We start from the raw sequence: 22733 nt of genomic DNA on the forward strand, positions 1-22733 counted from the left end.
TGATGTCTGTGTACGTGCCATTAAACCTCAGTTAATGCAGGCATGATGATAGAGCTACCACTTCTAAGAGGCAGGGGGGTCCTTTATGAGACTGATGCGCTACCTACTGTGCTAAGGAGGCAGGTCAGGGGGTCCTTTAATTGAGAAGCCTGTGTGCATTGGTTTTAGGTAGATTATTTTACTGAAATCTTTGGCTGCAAATTTTACACTTTTTTTTTTTTAAAGATTTTATTCATTTATTTGACAGAGATCACAAGTAGGCAGAGAGGCAGGCAGAGAGAGAGGAAGGAAAGCAGGCTCCCCGCCGAGCAGAGAGCACGATGCGGGGCTCGATCCCAGGACCCTGGGATCCTGACCTGAGCTGAAGGCAGAGGCTTCAACCCACTGAGCCACCCAGGCGCCCCAAATTTTACACTTTTACACAGTATATTGTAAATTAAGGATTTTCAAATTTTTGTCATAATCTTCTTCAGACGATTTAATGTTGGCATTTAAAGGTTAGAATAGTTCATGAGAAGGTGCTGTGATTCACCGCACTGCCTCCTCAAGCCTGACAATGCCATGGAGACAGTTTGAAAACACTGTCCTAAGTTATTAAAGGCTGATTTTGTTTTTGTTGTTCTTCCTTTTGTGTTGAGTTTTTTGTAGCAGGGGACCCTGCCTCCTATGGGTAGGTTCCCACGTGGATCTACTGGCAGTGAGAGATGATGATTGTTGGAGTTCATGCCAGCTCATTAGGGTCTCCTGTGGCGGTGACTGGTTGGTTCCCAGTCAGATCTGCTTTTTCTTTTTAAGCTCCCAAACTAAAAGAGCACATTTGTTAGGTACTTAGGATACTATGAAGAGCTTATACTTCATATGGGCTAAAATGTTGTTTCTAAGTACGTTTACTATTCGTATTAGAGTGCTTATTCAACCACTTAAAGTTGATTGTGATTTCATGTCATGGTTGTTTTCATTTCTCTGTGTTTTTGTATCTTGCCTCAATTTAGTCTTCATAGAAAGTGTGTATGACTCTAGTTTCAGGTATAGATTTGGCCTTTTTAATATTTTTTTAAATTTGGTGTCACTTACGTTTTTCTCTCACAGTATTACAGAGTTTTTCTAAAATTATTTTTACTTGGCTAACTAGTCAAGAGACACATTTCAGACTATTCCCCAGTGACTTTTAGATAATATTGTATCAAAAAACAATCTTGGTCAGCAGGTGCTTAAGAATGAATAGTTTACTCTTAGTAACTGTAATAAGAAAACATTCTGTACCCTGTAGGAGAAAGGGCAAGAGGTTGTATACATATTTTCATAGTTGTTTATTTCCTTTCCTGAGGTCATAGTGTGGAAACTGGGAATCCTCATCCATTTTAGTTACTCTAGTAACTAAAGTGACACTTCATGTGTGAAATGAGATTTGAGAAAGTCTTGATGATTCTTTATGAATTGTTTGAGGGGGAATTGTGTTAAATATTAAAGTCATGATGATTAAAATATGTAAACTCTGCATGCAGTTTTGTCATCCTACCTTATAGTTATTTCTTTTCCCCTCATATAAGGTTGTTGGCCATTAACTTTTTAAAGTTCAGATGTGTGTCCTTTCACGGATAGAATGTCTTACTCCCAAGTGTTTAAGGAAGATTATGTTGCATTAGAGCCACTAAACCAGAAGGAGAGGAAATAAACGAGGAAAATAGGTGGCTCATTATTGGTGAAAAACTCCCATCATTCAGAGGTTGGTTTTTCATGTAGCTTATTTTCCCCAAGTACTGAACACTTAAATTAGTGTTACTTTTTATGTTTCAGTATCAAAGCTGGAAGACTGCTCTCCTGCATTCCCTATCAGCTATACAGCAAGCAGTCCAACATGCAGAAAGGTCTCAACTTTACTCCTGCGTGCAAAGCTGAGGAACCTGGGCCAGGTCCAAGCAGTGTAGCCAAACAGCTCAACAACAGGGTGTAAGTTTGTCTACATCCAGGAATGCTGCAAAGCTGGGTTTTGGCAGTGGTTACAGCCCCTGCTTTGCTGAAGATAGAAACAAACACAAAATCTGGCCATTCATCTCTATCAAACATGTTAAAATATGTGTGTGGGTGTCTTACCTAAAAATTATTTTTATTGTGAAAGTTTCATAAATAAAATGTAAATAAGAAAGCTTTTCCAGTCATTTTAGAGGCCCATGTTAAACTAATGGATCTTAAATTATAAGTAAAATTTCCCTTGGATTTTCCTGAAAGTAATTATTTCTATATACGTAGTTTGCTATGGAATGTTGCATTCTCAAAAAACCAAACTAAATGTGCCAGGTATACTTGTGTTTTGTGGTATATACATAATGAAAATGTTAACATTTCTAGGTGGTTTTTGAAAAATTCCAAATTCATAGCAAGTTGACATATGTAAATATTTTTGTATCAGTAAAAATTTAGTTGGTGACTCAATGTTATGGTTAGAGGTAACTCTAGACTTGAGTCCATGTGGCAGGTTTTCAAAAATACACTGATTAAGCTCTAATTGCAATAATCTTGGGTAAAGTGGTTTCATGATTAATTGGTGTGTTGCCCTAACGTGTATATCAGGTGGTTCATTATCGTTAGCCTTCTCCTTATTAAATTGCTCGCTTTGGGAGTTGGATATATTTTTTTTAAAGGCCAGGAGTCTAATTAACCTGGGGGGATCCGATGTCACTACCTTCTGTAGTTTTTGTTATTGTCATTTGTTTTTTAGCTTGTGTTCACTTACAAGCATATTCCCGTGTTTTTCACATTACATGACACTTCTGATTTTTTTTTTTAGTACCATCAAGTTGCACAACAAATAATATCAGAAAGTCTTTCTGAATACACGACTTCCTATATTTTTCTTACCCACACTAATAAAAATAGAAAATAACTGTTTTCTTGAAATTCTTTGTGCCAATTTTAGCAAGCACTTAGCCTGTTAGATTGGACTTTTTAATACATGTATACTTTTGCCTAATTAATGTATATTACCAGTGATATATTTCCACTACAGCTACTTCATGAATATCTATTTGTCTAGATTGAAAAACTACAGTACAGAAAAAATGTGTATTAGCAATGTGTTTATTGCCAATATATGCAGTTCTGTTGCATATGTTGCTAGTACACATGGAAAGAATCTTTGCTATTTGTGACACAGAAAACTAGACATCAGCCTTCTCTGATTTACTTCACTTTTGTTGCTCTCTGTGATCTTTATTTTTTGGTATATTCAGTACATTTTATAAATTCCTTTGAAATTCTTTTATGTGACTTCTTATTTCCTTGCTTTCTCTTTATTTCAAGGGCCAGACATGTAACAGATTAGGTTTTCTTTCCTTCCTCTTTTAATTGTTTCCTGTTGGTCATCTTTTTCCCTTTCACTGGCATGATCATCTGTAAGGATTGGACCTAATCAGAGCTGGCTGTCATATTCCATGAGATGGTCAGCCAGACAGAGCCAACCCAGAAATGGTTGGTAATGTTTTGCATCTGACTCATGTGTGACTTCTCTGTGTATTCTGAATATCTCTGAATACAGACTGTTGTTAATAATGTATCATGTTGGTAGTGGGATGACGGACTTTAGTGATATTTTGATAACCTCACCAATGCCTCAGTGCCATGTATTAGGCAACCTTCTCTGGAGCTTGAACTGTAATTGGATTAATGGTGTGGGTGTTTCTAAGTGGAATTAATTACTGTTCTGTATTTCAGGTTTTTGTATATGTTACTTAGTTTTTGTGAATGAAAATGGACTTTGTCTTTATTATAGAGCATTACCAAGCAGATATCTAGTGGAGTCACAGTATGAATTTAGCAGAACATTTGTCATAGGTCCTGCATTTATAAACTTGTCATCAGGAAAGTTGGTCCAGATTGCCTTGGACCACCCTGGCATCTGAATATGCTTTTCTTAGAAACGAAATGCCATTTCCTCTGTTAATAAGCTAGTGTCCTCATTGTTCTAGGTATATTTTTTCCTGAATTATCCATACACATTAACCTGGTTCTTAACTTTTTATCTACTCGTGCAACAATTGTCCCCATTACTGGATTAGTACATATAGTGTGTTGGTCTTCCTGAACGAAACTAACTGGCCCTAGGATTGTAGCAGTATTGGATTTAATGTGTTGAACAGTGCCTTACATAAAACTAAAACTAGGAATAATCATTCAAATTAAGTTTCTTATCCATTTTTATGGGAGCTTTTTATATTTATATAAATTTTTATTTTTATATTGAGTCCCACAATATATTGACTTCGTAGTAAATGTCAGACACTGTGCTTCAAATGGGATATTTAGAGATTACAAGTTCCATTTAATTTAGTGGGAAAAGTAATTGAAAATAGTTTTTATTTTTCTTCAGTCTGAGATTCCATTGTATTTCTTCTTTGGGAGTGTTTGAAGTTTGGGGAAAAAAAAGCCCTAAAAGACTGTATATGTTCTAGAATTTTCCTAGTTACCTTGCTCCTTTGGTTTAGCTGAGAATTATCTTTTGTTGGAAGAGAAAGAAAATAAAATTTATGGCTTAATTTTTCAGAGAAATATTGAAGGGCATATCTCTAAGACCAATGTTTACATTGAAAATGGTTTTAGCCTGAAACTCACATTAATTGAAATTAAATCTTCTTTCCTGGTATAGAAATCACATAATTAAGAAGATTGAGACAGAAAATGAAGTCAAAGTCAATGGAATGAACAGTTGGAATGAAGAAGATGCAAATAATGATTTTAATTTTATGGAGCTGGAGCAGATCTTTCCAGGAAAGAAACAAAATGGAATTCCGCATCACAGAGACAACGCTGCCATTTTTAATGGACACACTCCTAGCTCTAATGGTGCCTTAAAGACGCAGGATTGCTTGGTGCCCATGGGCCGCAGTATTGCCAGCAGGCTTTCCCCAGACTTCGCCCAGGAGGAGGAGCAGGCTGAGAAGAGAAGCACTGACTTCAGAGACTGCGTTGTGCAGCTGTCGCAACAAAGCACTAGAAACACAGATGCTGTGCGGAATCCACACAGAACTAATTCCTTCTCCTTATCATCTTTGCACAGTAACACTAAAGTAAATGGTGCTCACCACTCCGCTGTTCAGGGGCCTTCAAGCACAAAAAGCACTTCTTCAGTACCTACTCTTAGCAAGGCAGCACCTTCAGTGCCATTCAATCCCTCAGATTGCAGTTTTATTTCAGACTTCTATTCTCGCTCAAGACTGCATCACATATCAATGTGGAAGTGTGAATTGACTGAGTTTGTCAGTGCCCTACAAAGACAAAGTAGTGGTGTCTTTCCAGGAAGGGAAAAGTTAAAAAAAATGAAAACAGGCAGGTCTGCACTTGTTGTAACTGACACAGGTAGATACTAAAATTGTTTTCTTAAGAAACAATCATGCTTGACCATTTTGTTTTTAAGCTGTCATTGGTGCTTTGATCAGTACTAAGCTCTCATGATATGAAAGTCTTTAGAAATATCAGGATATGTAAGTTACAGTAAGCCTAGCAGATTAGAGAAAGCTTTCCTACTTATTAAAGTATTTTTTACAAATTTAGATTTAAGTGTTGCTAACTGAATATTTTTAAGTAATTTAAACAGTAACAAGGTCAAGATTCTGAGCATTCATTCTTTATGTAGATTTTGTCAGTTGTTGAAGTTTTGAATTGTGTAAAATATTACTTGTATTCTATTCAGTGCATAAACTCCTGTAAGAATAAATTGGTTTGGCAAGAATAACTGTTAATTCCAGAAGCTGGCATCTTAATGATTTTTAAATTATTAAATAACTGACATAATAGCTATTGTAATTATAGTGGTAAACTTGTAGTGAGAGTATTTTCACATAAAAGTAGATGGGTTAATTGTATTTTGTTTTTTAATACTTCAGAAGCAAACAAAACAAACAATTACAGGCTATATTTCTGTGCAATCATTATTGATTAGTATCTGCTTTGAGGTTTATGATGCTTTTTTTACAGAACATATGGTTTTGTTTTGTTTTTTGGAGAGAGATCTTAGGTTATTTACTACTACCCCTGAACTTAATAGCTGTGGAAACTGAGGTACAGAAGGAAGCTCATGGTTCTGTCCTAGAAAGTGGCAGATCTCCTCCATGTGGGTTTTTTTTGTTATGTTTTGTTGTGTTTGATGTATTCCTAAATGCTTCCTGTTTCTTATGAAATATTTCAGAATAATGTTATAGGTATTAGATTATTCATACATCATCCCTTGACCTTATATGGTGAAGGTCATTTAATTTTGAAAGCTTCAAAGAACTATTACAAATTAGTTTCATGAATGGGAATAAAATGATATAATTTTTGTAGTGTAGGAAAGCATTCAGTAGATAGGTGGTATATGCATTCTGTACTGTTTGAATATTTAAAGCAGTTATTTTGGGTTGTTTACATTATGTCTATGTACTACTTCTATACAGCAGAATTATGATTATTAGGATTTCTTTTATAAATAATTTCTTGAGATAATACAGGGCAGAGCAAGGAAGTACATGGCTTTGGAGTTCGATGATATAGCCTGGATCCGAACTCTGGCTCTGCCGCTCCTACACCGCAGGACCCTGGGCCAGTTAGTTCACCTCTCTGGGTCTCAGTTTCCTTTTCACAGTGGGGCAATAGGTAGTCCCTGGTGCCTACCTCATGGGCTTCTGAGCTTAGGGAAGATAACATGAACAAAGGCTTGGTGCCTCGCATGTAGTGGGAACTTGGTAAATGCTTTCACAGTCACAATTTGGTAAATGGAGTAATCAGAACCTTTGGGGAGTAAAAATGTAAGTTTTGGGAAATGTATCATGAAGACCTACCTTCAAATACTAGTTTTTTTTTTTATCAGCAGAAAAACTCCTTTATGAGATTAGAACTTTTTATAAGTTCAGGGTTCTTATTTCCAAGACTTATGTACCTTGGACCAGGACCAGGGAAAAGAGCTAAGGATGAAACCAGTAAACAGGATAGCTTCTTATTGTGGTGGGATTGGTTAAATAGCCCTGGTAAATCAAAATATGTAGCTCAGAGGGATTAGAAGGCAAAGGCTTTAGGAGAAGACACTCAGCTTTATCTTGAAAGTGGCATATGTGCTTCAGAGCTGATTTTTAATAGTGTTTAATGGTCTAGGGAGGAAAGTTTGTATGTACTTCTATATATATACAGATTTATGTGTAGATTTCTGTTTTATAGAGTTTTCTTGATATATCTAGGGCAACAGTGTGATGGCGTGAGGGCTCAAATCAGACCACTTGGGGTTGATGACCAGCTCAGCCTCTTACGGGCTGCATAACACAGTTATTAACATAACATAATATTAGTCTGTAAAATGGGCATAAGATTACTTATCTCAGCATTGTTAGAATTTAAATACACATTAACCTCTTACAATAGTGCATAACACCTACCACTCAATAACAGTAGCAATTTTTAGTGTTTTTTTTTTTAAATCAAGGAATACATCATCAATATTATTATTTAAAGTTCCTTAGCTCCGTGTAACCAAATATTTGAAAACCCCTTATACATTTCAATTAAATCTTCAGCACACAGAAATAACTCTAAGATAGACATTTAGGCATACTTTGGATTAAAGATTTAATTATTAGAATATAGGTTATAAAAACATGGAATCTTCATAATTGATTTTAAATTATGCTTGGAAACTAAATGTGTATCTCTGGATTACTTTTAGAGCAAAAGAAACTGAAATTTGACGTCTCTTGAGGTGTGGTAGAAATGGTCTGTAATAGATTCTGTATTTTTTTTTTTTTTTTTTTAGTCTTCTTTCTACTTATAGGCACTTAAAAATACAGTTTCTAATATTAAATAGACCTGATTTTTTTTAATATTAAAAATTAGTTTGGGGTTTGAATGTTCTCTTTTTCCTTCTAGGAAATATGTCAGTATTGAGTTCACCCAGGCATCAGAGCTGTATAATGCATGTTGATATGGATTGCTTCTTTGTATCAGTGGGTATACGAAATAGACCAGATCTCAAAGGTCTGTATTTTTGTTTATATTTTAAGAAAATTGATAATATTGTTTTGTGTTCTAAAGGACCTGAAAATCTTGAGAAATATTTATCTTAATTTTCCTTGGCAAAATAAATTCCTGCTTCCAAATTTTCTGGACTCTATTATCAAGAAAAATAAAGGGAAATTAGAAATGCTTTTTTCTCTCTAAAGAGGTCAGGTCTTTAGGGAAGAATACTCCTCTTCACCTGAAGGGTCTGTCATCTAAGAGTAATATAGACTGGTATTGGGCATTTTCTATATTTTTATATGTTTACTATTACTTTGTTACTAAATGGAAATTTTATGGTAGCATATGTTTGCAGCTTGGGTCACTGCTTTCTCTATCTTGAGTAAATAACTTAACTCTCCTGATGCTAGTGCACATTCCAGCCTTTTGGTTGGAGAACAATTTTGCATTATTGAATTGTTGCTAAGACATGCTGTCCTCTTTGTTTGAATGGACTTCCTTCATGTATTTGTGAGCTAGGAAGTACTTTTAATTATTCTGGGGTTTTTTAGTAGTTCTCTCTGTGCTTGAAAGTTGTTAACTAGTAGCATTTTCTTCTGAGAGTCTGTCCTTCTTTAAGGAGAGCACAGAAGCTGCTGGGTTATTACTAGGGCTTTATTTTTGTCATGAGTAGCTACTGCTTAGGCTCTGAAAGGAGTGTATAATGTTAAAGAATTGGGTTTAGCCTGATGAGTCACTCTGATGCATAATTTTTATTCTGACAACAAAAACATTGATTAACATATATATGCATTATCCATACTATTGCTTTAAAAGTTAACAATTCTCGGGGCGCCTGGGTGGCTCAGTGGGTTAAAGCCTCTGCCTTTGGCGCAGGTCATGATCCCAGGGTCCTGGTATCGAGCCCCGCATCAGGCTTTCTGCTCGGCGGGGAGCCTGCTTCCCCAGCTCTCTCTCTGCCTACTTGTGATCTCTGTCAAATAAATAAATAAAATCTTAAAAAAAAAAAAAGTTAACAATTCTCTTGTAATGCACACAAAAGGAAAGGATACATGAAAGAATTTATAACTAAACCAAGAACTGAGGGACTATATTCTCACATTTGATTATATAGTAGGTCAGATTGTAGTCCCTCCGCGTATATATTTGTTTCTCTTGCTGTAAAATTGAAAGATTAATTTAGATGTTACCTTACTTTTCTGATATGAGAAGTATAAAACATCTAGATATAGTTCCCCCCCCCCACTCCTCTGATTCAAATCTAGGATCAGAGTTGACTTGTTTTCTACTGCAAGAAACAAACAAACAAAAAAACCAATGGGAAGCAAAGGGATAGCATTGCTTTTAAGTTGAATAAATGTATCAAAGTTGTGATAAGTGATTTAATTTGGGGGGGGTGTTGAGAAACTTAGATGATCTTTGTATGGTAATTGATAACTTTAAAGATGTTATCTTCTTTATGGATTAATGCCTCAAGAAAGCTAAAGAAAAAATGTATTTTTTAAATCTTGTGAAAAACTTTCCATGTTGTCAGTGTTGTTAACATTCCTGTACTTAGATTTAGAAATAATTTTTTTCTTTTCCTCACAGGAAAACCAGTGGCTGTTACAAGTAACAGAGGCACAGGAAGGGCACCTTTACGTCCTGGTGCTAACCCCCAGTTGGAGTGGCAGTATTACCAGAATAAAATCCTGAAAGGCAAAGCAGGTACAAATGAGCTCTCTTTGAAGTCACAGTGCTCCTGTTGAAGACGTCTGGATTTTGCTGCTGGTATTCTTGTTACAGAAATGAAAGAGTTGAAATAATTAGCTTTTTCATTCAAGGGTTTTAAAGGTGTCAGTGACATCTTAAAGCAAAATCTCTATGCAATACAAATGGCTGGTTCATAGCCCTGCTTTTTGTTGAGTTAGATGATGGTATTTTCCTGGGACAGAGAGTGAAGAATGTTTTATAAGGTGTGATTAGTTTGCTTTGTATACGTTTAGGCTGAGGATGAAAATAAAATCTTGGACATCACTTTGTGGAAGCCTCTAGACAGGAGAGGTAATTACTAGTTGTTTGGTCACTGATCACAGTAGATACTAAAGTTCCTGTTGCTAAAGATTTGTATGAGTCAGTGGAATAAAAAACAATAGGACTTTATTTATTGGAATAAGAAGATAAATACCAGAAATCATTCCCCATGTCTTTGCTGAACCCGCTTTAACATTTTCTTGCCTTGCTGGCTTTTGAAATTTGCTATTAATAAATAAAAATCATAACTTAGATTATTCACATTATTATTAAGATTTTTACAACTGATTTCCCCCTCAGTAAATTCCCTGAGAAATATTTTTGTAGAAATTAAATTCTTTGTCACTGATTAGTGGATGTCTGCAAAGCCAAAAAATTTTTTAAATTAGTTTTCCAGAAAAATATTAATCAGAAAGTAGTCAGAAATTAGGTACACAGTGGAATGGACAGCAAGCAGTTAAATTTCACTCCCATTATTTCTGGTTCCTAGTTTTCAGTTATGGAAACTTGGGATTATTTTAGAAATGATCTCATTGAAGTTAAGGCAAAAGGAAAGCCACTGGACATTTCTGAGGACCTTTTTTTTTGGATTACAGTCTTTTTTTGGCTGTGATTATCTGTTTATATGGTATGAGTACAAAACATTAATGATAGATATGTCTTTATGCTTCATGTATGTCTATTTTCCAGATTTCCTAAAGCTTTTCTTGGATTTTAAGTCTTTTATTAAGATTTTTTGAGATTCTAGTATTTTCTGTGTCATGAGTAGGTCTTGGGGTAGTCAGTATTGAGCTCGTTAACACTTAGTTGTATTGTGGTATGTGACAGTATGGGTGGTTTCTGAACTATTGGTTGTATGGTTTTGTGGTAGGTTGGTTTTTCTTTTTGTATTTTCTGTGTGAGATTAAAAAGATGAGATCTTAAGTTCTAGAAAATAAATAAGTAGCTTAAGGAAATGCATAATACTTGTTAACTATTGGGCACTCCGTAAAAAACTCTGAAGGAACGTTAAAAGAAGGAAAAATACCTTGGACATAGCATTTGGTAACATCAGTCAGTTACCCAGCACTCAGTTCCTCCAGTGGGTAGAATCTTGCATTTGCCACGCACGTCTGTAGTTTCGGCAGTCTCCATCAAGAAGTTTGGCCTTGGTAAGCGCACATTCCTTACAAGTAGCAGAAATCAAGTCCTCTTACATCTTTCCTTCCTTCATAGGTGATCTGACCATATGCAGTTTATTAACAGAATACGGTTATTGGTTACTTAGTTATCTTCATCAGTTTAGCCACTGGATTTTCATAACTTTGTAATGACCTTTTATAATTCACATCTCCTCCACCTCTAAATGTGGGTGGTAAGTTAGAAGATAAATATTAGGAAAAATACTGAAAATTCACTTGCCATTGAAAACTGTCAAAAAGAGATGTTTCTGTCACTAGAAAAGGTGAATATGATACTTTGTATTTTATATTCTTTTTTTTAACTCGGTGTTATTCACTTTTATTTCCTAAGCCTTTGACCCATTAGGAGCTTACCAAAATATTTATAACATAAAATGACCAGATTGTCCTTTATTAGTAAAGTTTGGTTGCAGCTAACCTTGTACTTAGAACTTGTTTTTTCAGTGCCTTTGTTCTTCCTTCCTTGTTATTTCCTGATCTTTCTTTCTCTGGGTCCTTATCAGTCAGACACCAAATTTTAAAATATCGAGGATCAATTTAGGAATTAAACCTTTGGCTTCTGCACACTGGCTTTTAAAAAAATTCAGTTCTGATGTTTCAGCTTGTATGTCTGGGCAAAGTATTAGAACAGATAGCATCTTCAGCCCTTTATAGGTAGAAACTTTTGTGTCTTATTCGTCATTTTCAAAAACTCTTTGTCTAAATGGACCAGCGTAACCAGGGCTCTCCATCCATGACTTCCTTTGGAAGCTGCTTCCTGAGCCATACTCGCAGTGACGCTTCTCATTGATAGCCCCATTATTTGGAATCCATTTATACTCAAGATTTTGTGGTTGGGGCCTTTACCTCTTCTTGGATTCCAGGATGCAGATGTTTTCTTATCCCTTCAACAACTTCAGTGTTCGTTCTAAAGAACAACAGTTTTTAAAATCGTGTTAGTTATAGATTTATTCTCAGCGATTTCTTTTTCACAGACTTGGGTCCTGGCTTCTGATTTCTCCAACCGTTCCTCCACATTCTTCATGTGCCCGTCTAGTTTGTCAAGTTTTGATGAGCAGTTCTCTACTTTGCCCTCCAGTGAGGACAGTGTGTCCCTGAATTTCCCTGAGTCTCCCTTGAAGCAACTCACTGCGCTCGTGGAGGGATCCACGCACTCTGCTGCACTGTGGAAAAGGTCAGCCAGCCCAGTGAAGAGAAAACATGAGGTGGTGCCTCTCAGGGCGTTGGGAGCCCAGGGACCACAGACTGTTCTCACCTCAAGCATGATTTTTTCTGTAATTTTCAAGACAAGTATCGTAGATTATTTGACTGGACCTTCAAATATAAGTCCCCTAGCTCCCCAACTTTTAAGGCCTAAGGTCATGGTTATACCTGTGAAAGGCAGCTGGTTGTGGCTCTTCAAGCTTCAACTCTCTTTGTTGTTTGGTTTAGTAGCAACATCTCTTGAACTGTGATACTGACAATCCTGAAATTCTTGCAGATCTTCAGCTTAGAATAATGGGCTAGGAAAGCGGATTATTTAGCCTTCTAAGATGTTTCAGGAAAACGGGGAAGTCTGCTCTGCATTCTGTTTTTATTTGTCATGGTATAGCATATGTTTATCATAATATATCTGGAATCATGGCTCAGATTATATACTCTGCTGTTTTAATTTTTGAGGCAAGTGGGATTTGAGCACATTAAGATATCAGTCCTTACAGTTTGGTTTGCATTTATGCTTTGTGTGTATGGGTGCTGGAATCCAAAAATGCTTATGTGAGTTGCAGAATTGGGTAAAAGACGTTGACAATTTCTGGAGTCAAACCAGGAAGAGCTATTTTAGTTCACAAAGCTAGACACTTTGCCATGTTTCTGGTGGTGCTTTAACTTGGCTGATTTCTCATGGAATGTTATGTCTCTGAAATAAGCAGAAAAGAAGTACTTGGTTTGTTGGTTATATGTTGTCATAATGTACTCAAAATAGGTTTGTCTAGAATTAATTGAAATGGTATATCTTGGCTTATTTTACTAACTAATGGCATTTTTGTTCATAGTATTAGAAGTGTGAGTGAGATTGTGTTTTAAGAATATATGTTTTTAGAGTATATTCTTGGAACGTAGTAATATCTCAAGAGACCAGGAACTGAAGTTGTGTTTTAATCTTTCTCAATTGCTGGTGAAGTTAGAGGTGGTAATGGAAGTAAAGTGGCATGTAGTCAGCGCTCTCTAGATATATGCTTTTATAATCTTGTATGAAGCTATAAATTTGGCTTAGATATTAAGAAATACTAGTGAGTGGTACTATTTAGGCTTGAGTCGTTTTCTGTAGAGCAGTTGGTATTCTGATCACACTTGAATGTTTTTAATTCAACATGTGTTGTTAAACCATTAAGAAGAATTTACTGTGAAGGGGGCGTATTATGAAGTTCTTTTACCTGATGTGTGTTCAAAAGAAAATTCTTTAATTTAGGATGAAACCTCTTGATGATATGTGACCTACTGAATTGTTTGATCGAATGACTTGTAGGAAGTTGGCGTTTGTTGTTCGTGGTATTAAATAGGTTTCAGTTTTGCAGGTACTTTATTTAGGAAATAGCAAAGAACATTCAGAGAAATGTGTATTTTCCATTAACTGTTTCCCATTACAGGGAGCTGTATAATCCTTTCGAGAATATAGGAGGGAATTCATCATCCTGATAACTTACCATCCTTTTTCATCTCAAGAGACTGTTAAAGGGATAGTTTATATTTATCCTTTGATACATTTTGTAAACAACAACAACAAACCAAACAAACATTTACTCACATGCAACACTTTGAATTTATTGTGTTTTTGTCTGACCGCTGGTGAAGTATATAATGGAAGTAAACCATGTTAGAGCTATAGGTTTTCTTTTATTTATTTATTTATTTATTTTTAAAAGATTTTATTTATTTATTTGACACACAGGAGATCACAAGTAGGCAGAGAGGCAGGCATATAGAAAGAGGAAGATGCAGGCTCCGTGCCGAGCAGAGAGCCCGATGTGGGGCTCGATCCCAGCACCCTGAGATCATGACTTGAGCTGAAGGCAGAGGTTTAACCCACTGAGCCACCCAGGTGCCCCTAGGTTTTCTTTTATTAAGTAAGACCAGTACCAATGGATATAACTATATTTGGAATTTATTAAGTATTTGTATATGAAAGGAATGGAAAATATATTTCTTGAATGAAAGTGAAGAAAAACAAATTTTTAATGTATAATCATTAAATTTTATATTTTTTAAAGCAGAGATACCAGATTCATCCTTGTGGGAGAACCAAGATTCTGCACAAGCAAATGGGATTGATTCTGTTTTATCAAAGGCTGAAATTGCCTCTTGTAGTTACGAAGCCAGGTATGTGGAAATTAAATGTGTTGTAATCCTAATAAATAGTTACTTAATCCTTTTTATAGACTCTTTTGAAGTGGGTTCAGATGTACCAGTCATGCCTGTGTTACACACATTTTATGGGAAGAAATATTTCAGGGCTTCATCCCTTTAGTTCTTTTTTCCTTTCACAAATGCTAGATGACTTTAAATAAATACTGTAGTTTCCTGAGGAATCAGTACATCCAACAGTGGAAACCAAAAGAAATTGGACGTTGTTGTTTGTCTTTTTAATGATTTTATTTACTTTTTTGAGAGAGAGAGAGACAGAGACGGAGCACAGGCAGGAGGAGGGGCAGGGAAGAGGGAGATGCAGACTCCCCACTGAGCAGGGAGTCTGATGTGGGGCCTGGTCCCAGAACTTCGGGATCATGACCTGAGCCGAAGGCAGATAGATGCTTAACTGAGCCACCCAGAAGCCCCGTGGACATTGTCTTTTTTAAACCGTTGTCTTTTGAAGTATGAAATTAAAGAATTAGATATTTTTAAAAGTTTTTTAAAGATTTTGTTTATTCATTTGAGAGAGTGTGGATGAGGAGAGGGGCAGAGCGGGAGGGAGAAGAAGGGAAAGAATCCCAAGCAGACTCCCATGCTGAGTGCAGAGCCCAGCATGGGCACGATCCCATGACCCTGAGATCAGGACATGAGCCAAAATCAAGAGTTGAATACTCAAGTGAGCCACCAAGGTGCCCCAGAGAATTAGATATTTTTTTTAATGGAAGAGGGCCTTAACGTTCTTCTGGTCTAATCATTCTTTTTTATAGCTAAGAAAATCCCTTGTAATTTAAAACTCCTCTAACACTTAGTATTTTCTTCACAATAATGTTAAAACTTGATCACCTATTAAATTACAAGTAAATAATTCCGTATTGGTATACTCAGTAATCTCCTCACTTAAAATTGTAGAGTGTTGTCAACTCATTAGTACCAACTTTGTCTGTAGATTTTTATCTTACTGTAAGCTTAACTCTCAGTACAATGGGCTGTTTCAGTACAAGAAGAAACAGACATATGTATGTGTTCCTCATACTTAAAAAAAAAGAATCATTTAAAAATAATCAATTGTAATAGTTGTAAAACTAGAGGGAGTAGTAATGAATTGATTAATTTTTTAAAAAAGATTATTTATTTATTTGTCAGAGAGAAAGAGTGAGTGAGCACAAGCAGGGAGAGTAGCAGACAGAGTGGGAGGGAGAAGCATGCTCCTCGCTGAGCAGGGAGATCAATGTGGGGCTCGATCCCAGGACCCTGGGATCATGGCCTGAACTGAAGGCAGCTGCTTCACCAACTGAGCCACCCAGGTGTCCCTGAATTAATTAATTTAAAAGAACAGTCTTTATGGTTTTTCTTTCCTGATAACTGATCAGATGTTTTTACCTTTATAACATAGCAAGTATTTACATATTGTTGGCAAGTGTTAAAGTAATAATAAACAGTCCTCTACCAGTTATATTTTTCAGTCTTTTTTATTTATGGCTTTGTCATTCATACTTTTCTTATTGAGATATAATTGACATACAACATTATGTAAGTTTCAGGTGTACAGCATAATGATTTGATATATGTAGCGTTTTTCAATCCTGATTAAAAGTTGGGATTGTTCAAGCAAGTCTAATAGGAACAAAAAATATTTCAGTATCATCTAACTGAAATAGTTTAAAATCTTGCCAGTTATTTTATTAAAAAGATACTTAAGAAAACTTTATAAGCAGACATTTATAATTATAAAATATTTAAATTACTTTCCATTTATGACATGTGGAACTTTTACTCCTAGACTTACTTTGCTTTTCTTATTGACAAAATTACGTTTTAACCTTTTTCATTGTTGGTTGGTAATGTAGCCCAAGAATTGAAAACTTTAATAAAAATGATAAGACAAATACCAGATGCCTTCTGGATTTTTGTATTTTTATTAGCCCAAGCAGTTCAGAGTTGATTTTGTGTTGTGCTCAGTAAGGCTAGTCTTTTTTTCCCCTTTAAGTTACTGTGTGACAATGTGTGCATCTGGTGGCTGGACAGTTGGGTTCACATCTGGAGGGTGTGGGGAAGCTTGGAAATGCTGTCAGTGTTTGAGTTCTGTTCAACTGGTGGTGAAGTGAAAGCCCCACCCTCTGTACTGCCTGAAGGGTGTCCCTTCTAGTTCGGCACCCCCAAGCTGAGTGCTGGCCCGCAAGTAAGGTTGGGTGGGAGGGATAAGAAGTCTGCCTCAGGGGTGAAAGTATTTTCCTGTTCCTGAGGGCTTTGGACTCAAGTAGCCACAGCTGTGTCTAGGTGCTAGGCGCTTTTGGTGTTTGGATGTTGTGGTCGTGTTGCATCAGAGATAGTGTTGTCAAGCTGAATGTACTACAGAATAATTGGGGTGACAATATATGGGCCAAAAGCAAGACACTTAGTTGGTGATTGTTTTTTGTTTTTTGTTTTTTTTAAAGGTTTTATTTATTTATTTGACAGAGATCACAAGTAGGCAGAGAAGCAGGCAGAGAGAGAGGAGGAAGCAGGCTCCCTGCTGAGCAGAGAGCCCAATGCACGGCTTGATCCCAAGACCCTGGGATCATGACCTGAGCTGAAGGCAGAGGCTTTAACCCACTGAGCACCCAGGCGCCCCTGTTGGTGATTATTTTAAGGAGATACATAAAGTGATGAGAAAAGGAATTTGAGTCAAAGTTAGGAGGAAAAAAAGCCCACACAACCCACAGCAGTGGGATTTCGTTTCTTAATTACGATTTTCATTTTGTAGAAAGCAGTTGATAATAAAAAAGTCTCTAGAAAACAGTTCTTAGATACCCTTTTCTTGTGGCTGTCCTGTAATTATATTTTCCTTAGGTGAGAAGATTTTTAAAAAGTATATATATCCACAGTTGCATCAGAGAAATGTTTCTGCGGCTGGAGTGGGGACTAGATTGTGGGGATGATCCTCCCAGGTTTATGCATTCATGAGTTTCCAATAGACACAGACTGATCATGGGTCTGCAAAGGATGGTGTGTGCCCACGAGATGGTAGAACTCATGGAGAGGTAGGATGTACATACAAAGGCTAGAATATGCATTACTGTTAGTCGTTTTACTCATCAGAAAGAGCAAGCTTCATACAGAACGAGAAGGTAGATAGGCAGATGAATAGGTAATGATATACAAATATCCTTGAGTCACATATTTTTAAAGACAAATAATTTTTAAATGATTTTCTAAGGATGCTTTACTGTATTTATTGATACGGATACCTGTTAACACACTGAATGGACAGTGACCTACATGTGCAGTGTAAGCCTGAGAATAATTGCTTTCTGTAGCACACGCTGATGGAGTATTGGTGGTTTATCCTGCGTGGGACCTAGTTGACAGACGTAGATAAGTCACCGTAGCAAAAAGTCACTTCCGACTGTTGGATACTTGCCTTTACTTCTTTATTTTCTATGGAACAAATCCAGTTTCCCAACTACCAACTCCAAGTGTTTTGCTTCCCTTAGTTACAGAAAATCTCTTAGTTTTCCTTTTTTGTTTATAATTTCCTTACCATGTCTAATGGCTCCTAAGCATTTCTCTCCAAGCTGTATATGTGCACAAGTACATAAGTAGTTGTATTACGTTTTCCTAAGTAATATACCCTTGAAAATTTTTGAATAAATGGAAAAAAATTATAGTAAATATAATGTTATTCATAGCAATTATGTAACACATTTTTCAAAAAATGAATAATTACCTTTAATTTGTAAGCTTAGCTTTTGCATGTTGACCCTACATAGCCAGCATTATCGAAAATGTCTTAAATTGTATGTGATTTTATATAGACTTCAAAACTATTACATATATACTTCCCTGCCTTACAAAATAAGGTCCATTGACTATAATCTGTCTTGTGCTGGGTGAGTGCAGGGTCATCCTTGTGAACATGATGGGGTCTGTTTTGTTCACCATCTTTTGCCTACCACATCACAAAATGCACGAGACATAAATTTTTGTTGAATGAATGAAAAAATATTCTTCACCATGCTGTTTGTCACCGTCACTTCTTTCACTGTCACTTTTCCTTCCTGTTAGAATATTTCTCATCTGCTGAGAGCTTTGCACTCAGATAATTTATTACTGTTCGTGTCCATAAAAAATGCATATGATTTTGCCTTTACCTCTGAATAACTTGGGGCATTCTTTTCTGTGGTGGCTCGCAGTAGTGGTCTGAGATGGGGAGGGTGCCAGAGACCTTTGAGCAATTAAAGCCTAGTAAATATTTATTGCATGAATGTATAGAATAACTATTTTTTGTGTTTACATAGGAGCATATAATCTGGTGAAACAGTGCTTCTTATTTCGCTTGTGCTTTTACTTTGAAGTATTTTTTTTTCTTGATTCATTGCAAAGTGGTCAAATGGAATTTTACTAATTATGTATAATTCCATGATTACAGTTTTGTGCTGAATGCTCCAAATATAAAAGATAATGTGGGGCATTGAGACAGGCAAAAGATTTAAAATTTACCATTTTCAATTAGGTCCCTCAAAGTTCTGGAACCCTGGCTCCTGCCCAGAGTGATGTGCTACCATATACAATGCTGTTGGCATCTCAACCACTGTGGAGCCACTTCAGGAGCATGGAATTGGTCAATTGGGAATTGGGTGGTAATAGGATGAGTACATTTTGTCTGTTTGTCACATAGCACTGTTTTGTGTAGTTCTTTCATATATATTCTTTGTCTTTGGGGGACGAACCCTGGCCAAACTGTGCCATGTGTTAGGGGAAGAAAACCTTTTGACAGCACATTCCTGCTCTGAGGTGGTTGTGATATCACCAGCATATGGAATGCTGGCATCTCTGCAAAGGCGCCAGAGGTCTGAGTCTTCGGAAAAAGCTTCAGATACAGATAAGAGCCAAACCTGGTCTTTTAATAACATTTTGGTACATCTACATGTCATTTACACTAATCAGACCATTGTGCAATTTTCTTTTGGGAGGAAATCAAACTTAATAGTCTTCTTAATGCTTGTTGTTTATCTCTAATGAGAATTAAGTGAAAATTGTATATTGGTGGCATGGGGAAGATACTGTCAACATTTGATATTTGATTAAGCATTTGAAAATTAGTCCTAGTCTAACCTCCATTGTATTTTATTCTTTCTCTAGACAAGTTGGCATCAGGAATGGAATGTTTTTTGGGCAAGCTAAACAGCTTTGTCCCAGTCTTCAAGCTGTTCCATATGATTTTCATGCATATAAGGAAGTTGCACGAACAATGTATGAAACACTGGCAAGGTACAGCGAACACTGTGGTCACTTCCACGTCTCTTCTTCTTCTTCTCTTATCTAATAATGAAGAGGGTCTGGTGTTCTTCAGGGGTGTCCCGGCCACTTTTGCTGCATGCTTCTCTCTTTCAGGAGCCCTTTCCTCAGCCAGCCCAATAATCAGTAGTTCAGTCTTAAGGGACATGTTGGCACTGCTCAGACTGTTTTGATGCTTCCTGATGTTAGTGGAAATTGATTCTCTGCCTGCAGAACTTCATGGCTCTCGTTTTCTTCCTCTGGAACCAGACTGATGAAGGATTGGCATTTTTTAGCCTGGTTTTCTTTTATTACATTTGAATTATAGTTTTGTTCATAGAACTGATGGGTTAACAAGTAGAGACTCTAAAACCATTTATCTTCTAAAATCATTAGGTATGCCAAAAGTTAGTTTTTATAAAACTTAGTTTTAGCAATAGTTTTTGGGTGGTTGATTAGTTGGCTTGAGAATAGGAGATTAACTTTTATTTATAGTACAGGTATATTTAATATTCAAAGCTCAAAATTTAAAATAAGTCATGGCAGGCTGTGTATACGCTATAGCAGAAGACAGAATATTTTTTCTATAAAGAGCTAGATAAGGTCTGTGTTCCAGCTCTTCAACTCTGCTATATAAAGTGAAAGCCACAGGGGCACTTGAGTGGCTCAGTGGGTTAAAGCCTCTGCCTTCAGCTCAGCTCATGATCCCAGGGTCCTGGGATCAAGCCCTGCATCAGGCTCTCTGCTCAGCAGGGAGCCTGCTTCTTCCTCTCTCTCTCTGCCTGCCTCTCTGCTTGCTTGCGATCTGTGTCTGTCAAATAAATAAATAAAATCTTTAAAGTGAAGACAGATACATTGGTGAATGGGTATGGTTGTGTGCCATTAAATATTTATTTACCTAAACAGGCATCTGGACAGTAGGCCAACGTTCGTCGACCTTTGGAGTGTATTAATAATGTTCTAAGAGATACGTCTTACACCTCTGTCTTCACCTCTTCCTCTCCCTTCTTATGCATGATTTTGAATATTTATAGAGTATCTATGAAGTACAAATAGTTGTTGATACAGCTGGCCCTACAAAGAGAAACGAGATGCACTCTGCTTGAGCAGGAGAGAGAAAATACAAGGAATAGATGAAAGTTATCTTGCATTAGTATTAGTATGTAGGTCTGAGTGCTAAATGATAAGTCATTTATAATCACAGCTGTCCTTAAGATCTCGCCTATGTGAATGTTGGTGTTACCAAGTGGAAAGTGTGCTTTTTAAATCCTGTTCCAGAGCTGAGCTCAAGAGAAGCATCCAAGTGAGGGCTGGGAGTGGATGACTGAACTGGTATGGTCTCCCGTGTTCTGTGTTCCAAGTATCATGGCATTCAGGCAGCTGCCTGCCTGAATCTCACATCAGGAGGATTTGAGAGAGAGCCATGACACATACTAGTCCTGAGATCCTTTTAGTCTGTGGAGACACTGTCAGTGGCATGTGGCTATACTTGGGGGAAAAATGGCACAGTGTTACTCTTTTCCCATCCTTTGGAAATCCTTGGTTTCATATTCTCCACACCTCGGGCAGCTTTCACTGGGATGTAGAATTCCTCCTGCCAGGTATACCCTTCTGCTCTTATAGATTTCACCCTTTATTTAAGTGTAAACAAAACACTCATTTCTTTTTTTTCTTTCTTTTTTTTTTTAAGATTTTATTTATTTATTTGAGAGACAGAGATCACAAGTAGGCAGAGAGGCAGGCAGAGAGAGAGGGGAAAGCAGGCCCCCTGCTGAGCAGAGAGCCAGATGCGGGGCTCGATCCCAGGACCCTGGGATCATGCCCTGAGCCGAAGGCAGAGGCTTTAACCCACTGAGCCACCCAGGCGCCCCCCAAACACTCATTTCTTAAATGAATACAGATATTTATTCTTAAATGAATCAGCCAATTATTCCGATCTGTAACCTGCAGCAAGATGTAGGTGAGACAAGGCATAGTATACGTTACCATCTAGATTATTGAAGGTACGTTTTTGACCTTGAGGCATTTCTGGTTGCCTTTATTTGTGGTCTGCATATTTAATTAGCTTTGGAGCCATAGGACAGCTCTGTTCTTCCTTTTCCTCTTCTCTAGCTAATTAAAACAAGTCCTTTGTGTCAGTAGATCGTGATCAAAACCCACAGTATTTCCACATTCAGGGAATATAGTTGGTGTTCTTTCAGACAGGTATTTGGGGTGATTGACCTTTATATCCTGTATTCTAGGCCTGCTACAGTAAAAGGTATTTAATCATATTTTTATTTAGGAGATCATCAATTACTTATTTGACTTGATTTATGTGATTTTTCTATCTGTTCAGGATTCTGGTAAACCATGTTTGAACAGTTTTTAGATTAAATGTTATGACAGTTCTAATTCGCCCACTACTTTTCAGCTGTTCAGAGCTTTACAAAGGTATCCCCAGCATAGGGAAACTGGAATGATAATTTCTGCTGTATTTTTGGTAGTTAATATGGAAAAAGAAAATACCAGTTAATTAGTTCTATAGTTAAAAGTTAGGTGACTAATAATGGCACTTGGGCCACTTTAATTAAAATGCCAATACTTTTTAGCATTTTAAAAAGTCTTAAAAGAAAATGTGAAAAAAGATGCCAGAGGAAGACTGGACTTTGCCACATTTGTGTCTCCTCGAGGGCAAGCTGCCGGGTGATGCATTGCTTTTGCTTTGTGTCGACAGCTACACACATAACATTGAAGCTGTCAGTTGTGATGAAGCACTGGTAGACATCACGGAGATCCTTGCAGAGACCAGACTTACTCCTGATGAATTTGCAAATGCTGTCCGCATGGAAATCAAAGACCAGACGAAATGTGCTGCCTCTGTTGGAATTGGTTAGTATCCAGCTTATCTTGTACCCTTCCCTTTACTCAAAGCATTGC

The 22733-nt window shown here is 36.8% G+C and overlaps 1 protein-coding gene across 8 annotated transcripts in view; it reads left to right on the top strand.

Annotated features, from left to right (window-relative positions):
• Positions 1-22733, top strand: part of LOC308349412 (DNA repair protein REV1) — a 79438-nt gene that overhangs the window by 51013 nt on the left and 5692 nt on the right. For 4 of the 8 annotated variants that reach the window (XM_080814083.1, XM_080814085.1, XM_080814086.1 and 1 more), the window contains 7 exons: positions 1798-1950; positions 4643-5352; positions 7888-7995; positions 9568-9684; positions 14420-14528; positions 19680-19808; positions 22531-22685. In XM_080814083.1, coding sequence (XP_080670209.1) covers positions 1798-1950; positions 4643-5352; positions 7888-7995; positions 9568-9684; positions 14420-14528; positions 19680-19808; positions 22531-22685 — 1481 coding nt within the window. Of the gene's footprint in view, positions 1-1797; positions 1951-4642; positions 5353-7887; positions 7996-9567; positions 9685-14419; positions 14529-19050; positions 19809-22530; positions 22686-22733 lie in introns of those variants that run through there. The other 4 variants (XR_013967446.1, XR_013967447.1, XR_013967448.1 and 1 more) reach the window with 4 other exon arrangements.

This window comes from Martes martes (assembly GCF_963455335.1).
Source record: "Martes martes genome assembly, chromosome: 9".
In the NCBI taxonomy this organism is placed as follows: domain Eukaryota; kingdom Metazoa; phylum Chordata; class Mammalia; order Carnivora; family Mustelidae; genus Martes; species Martes martes.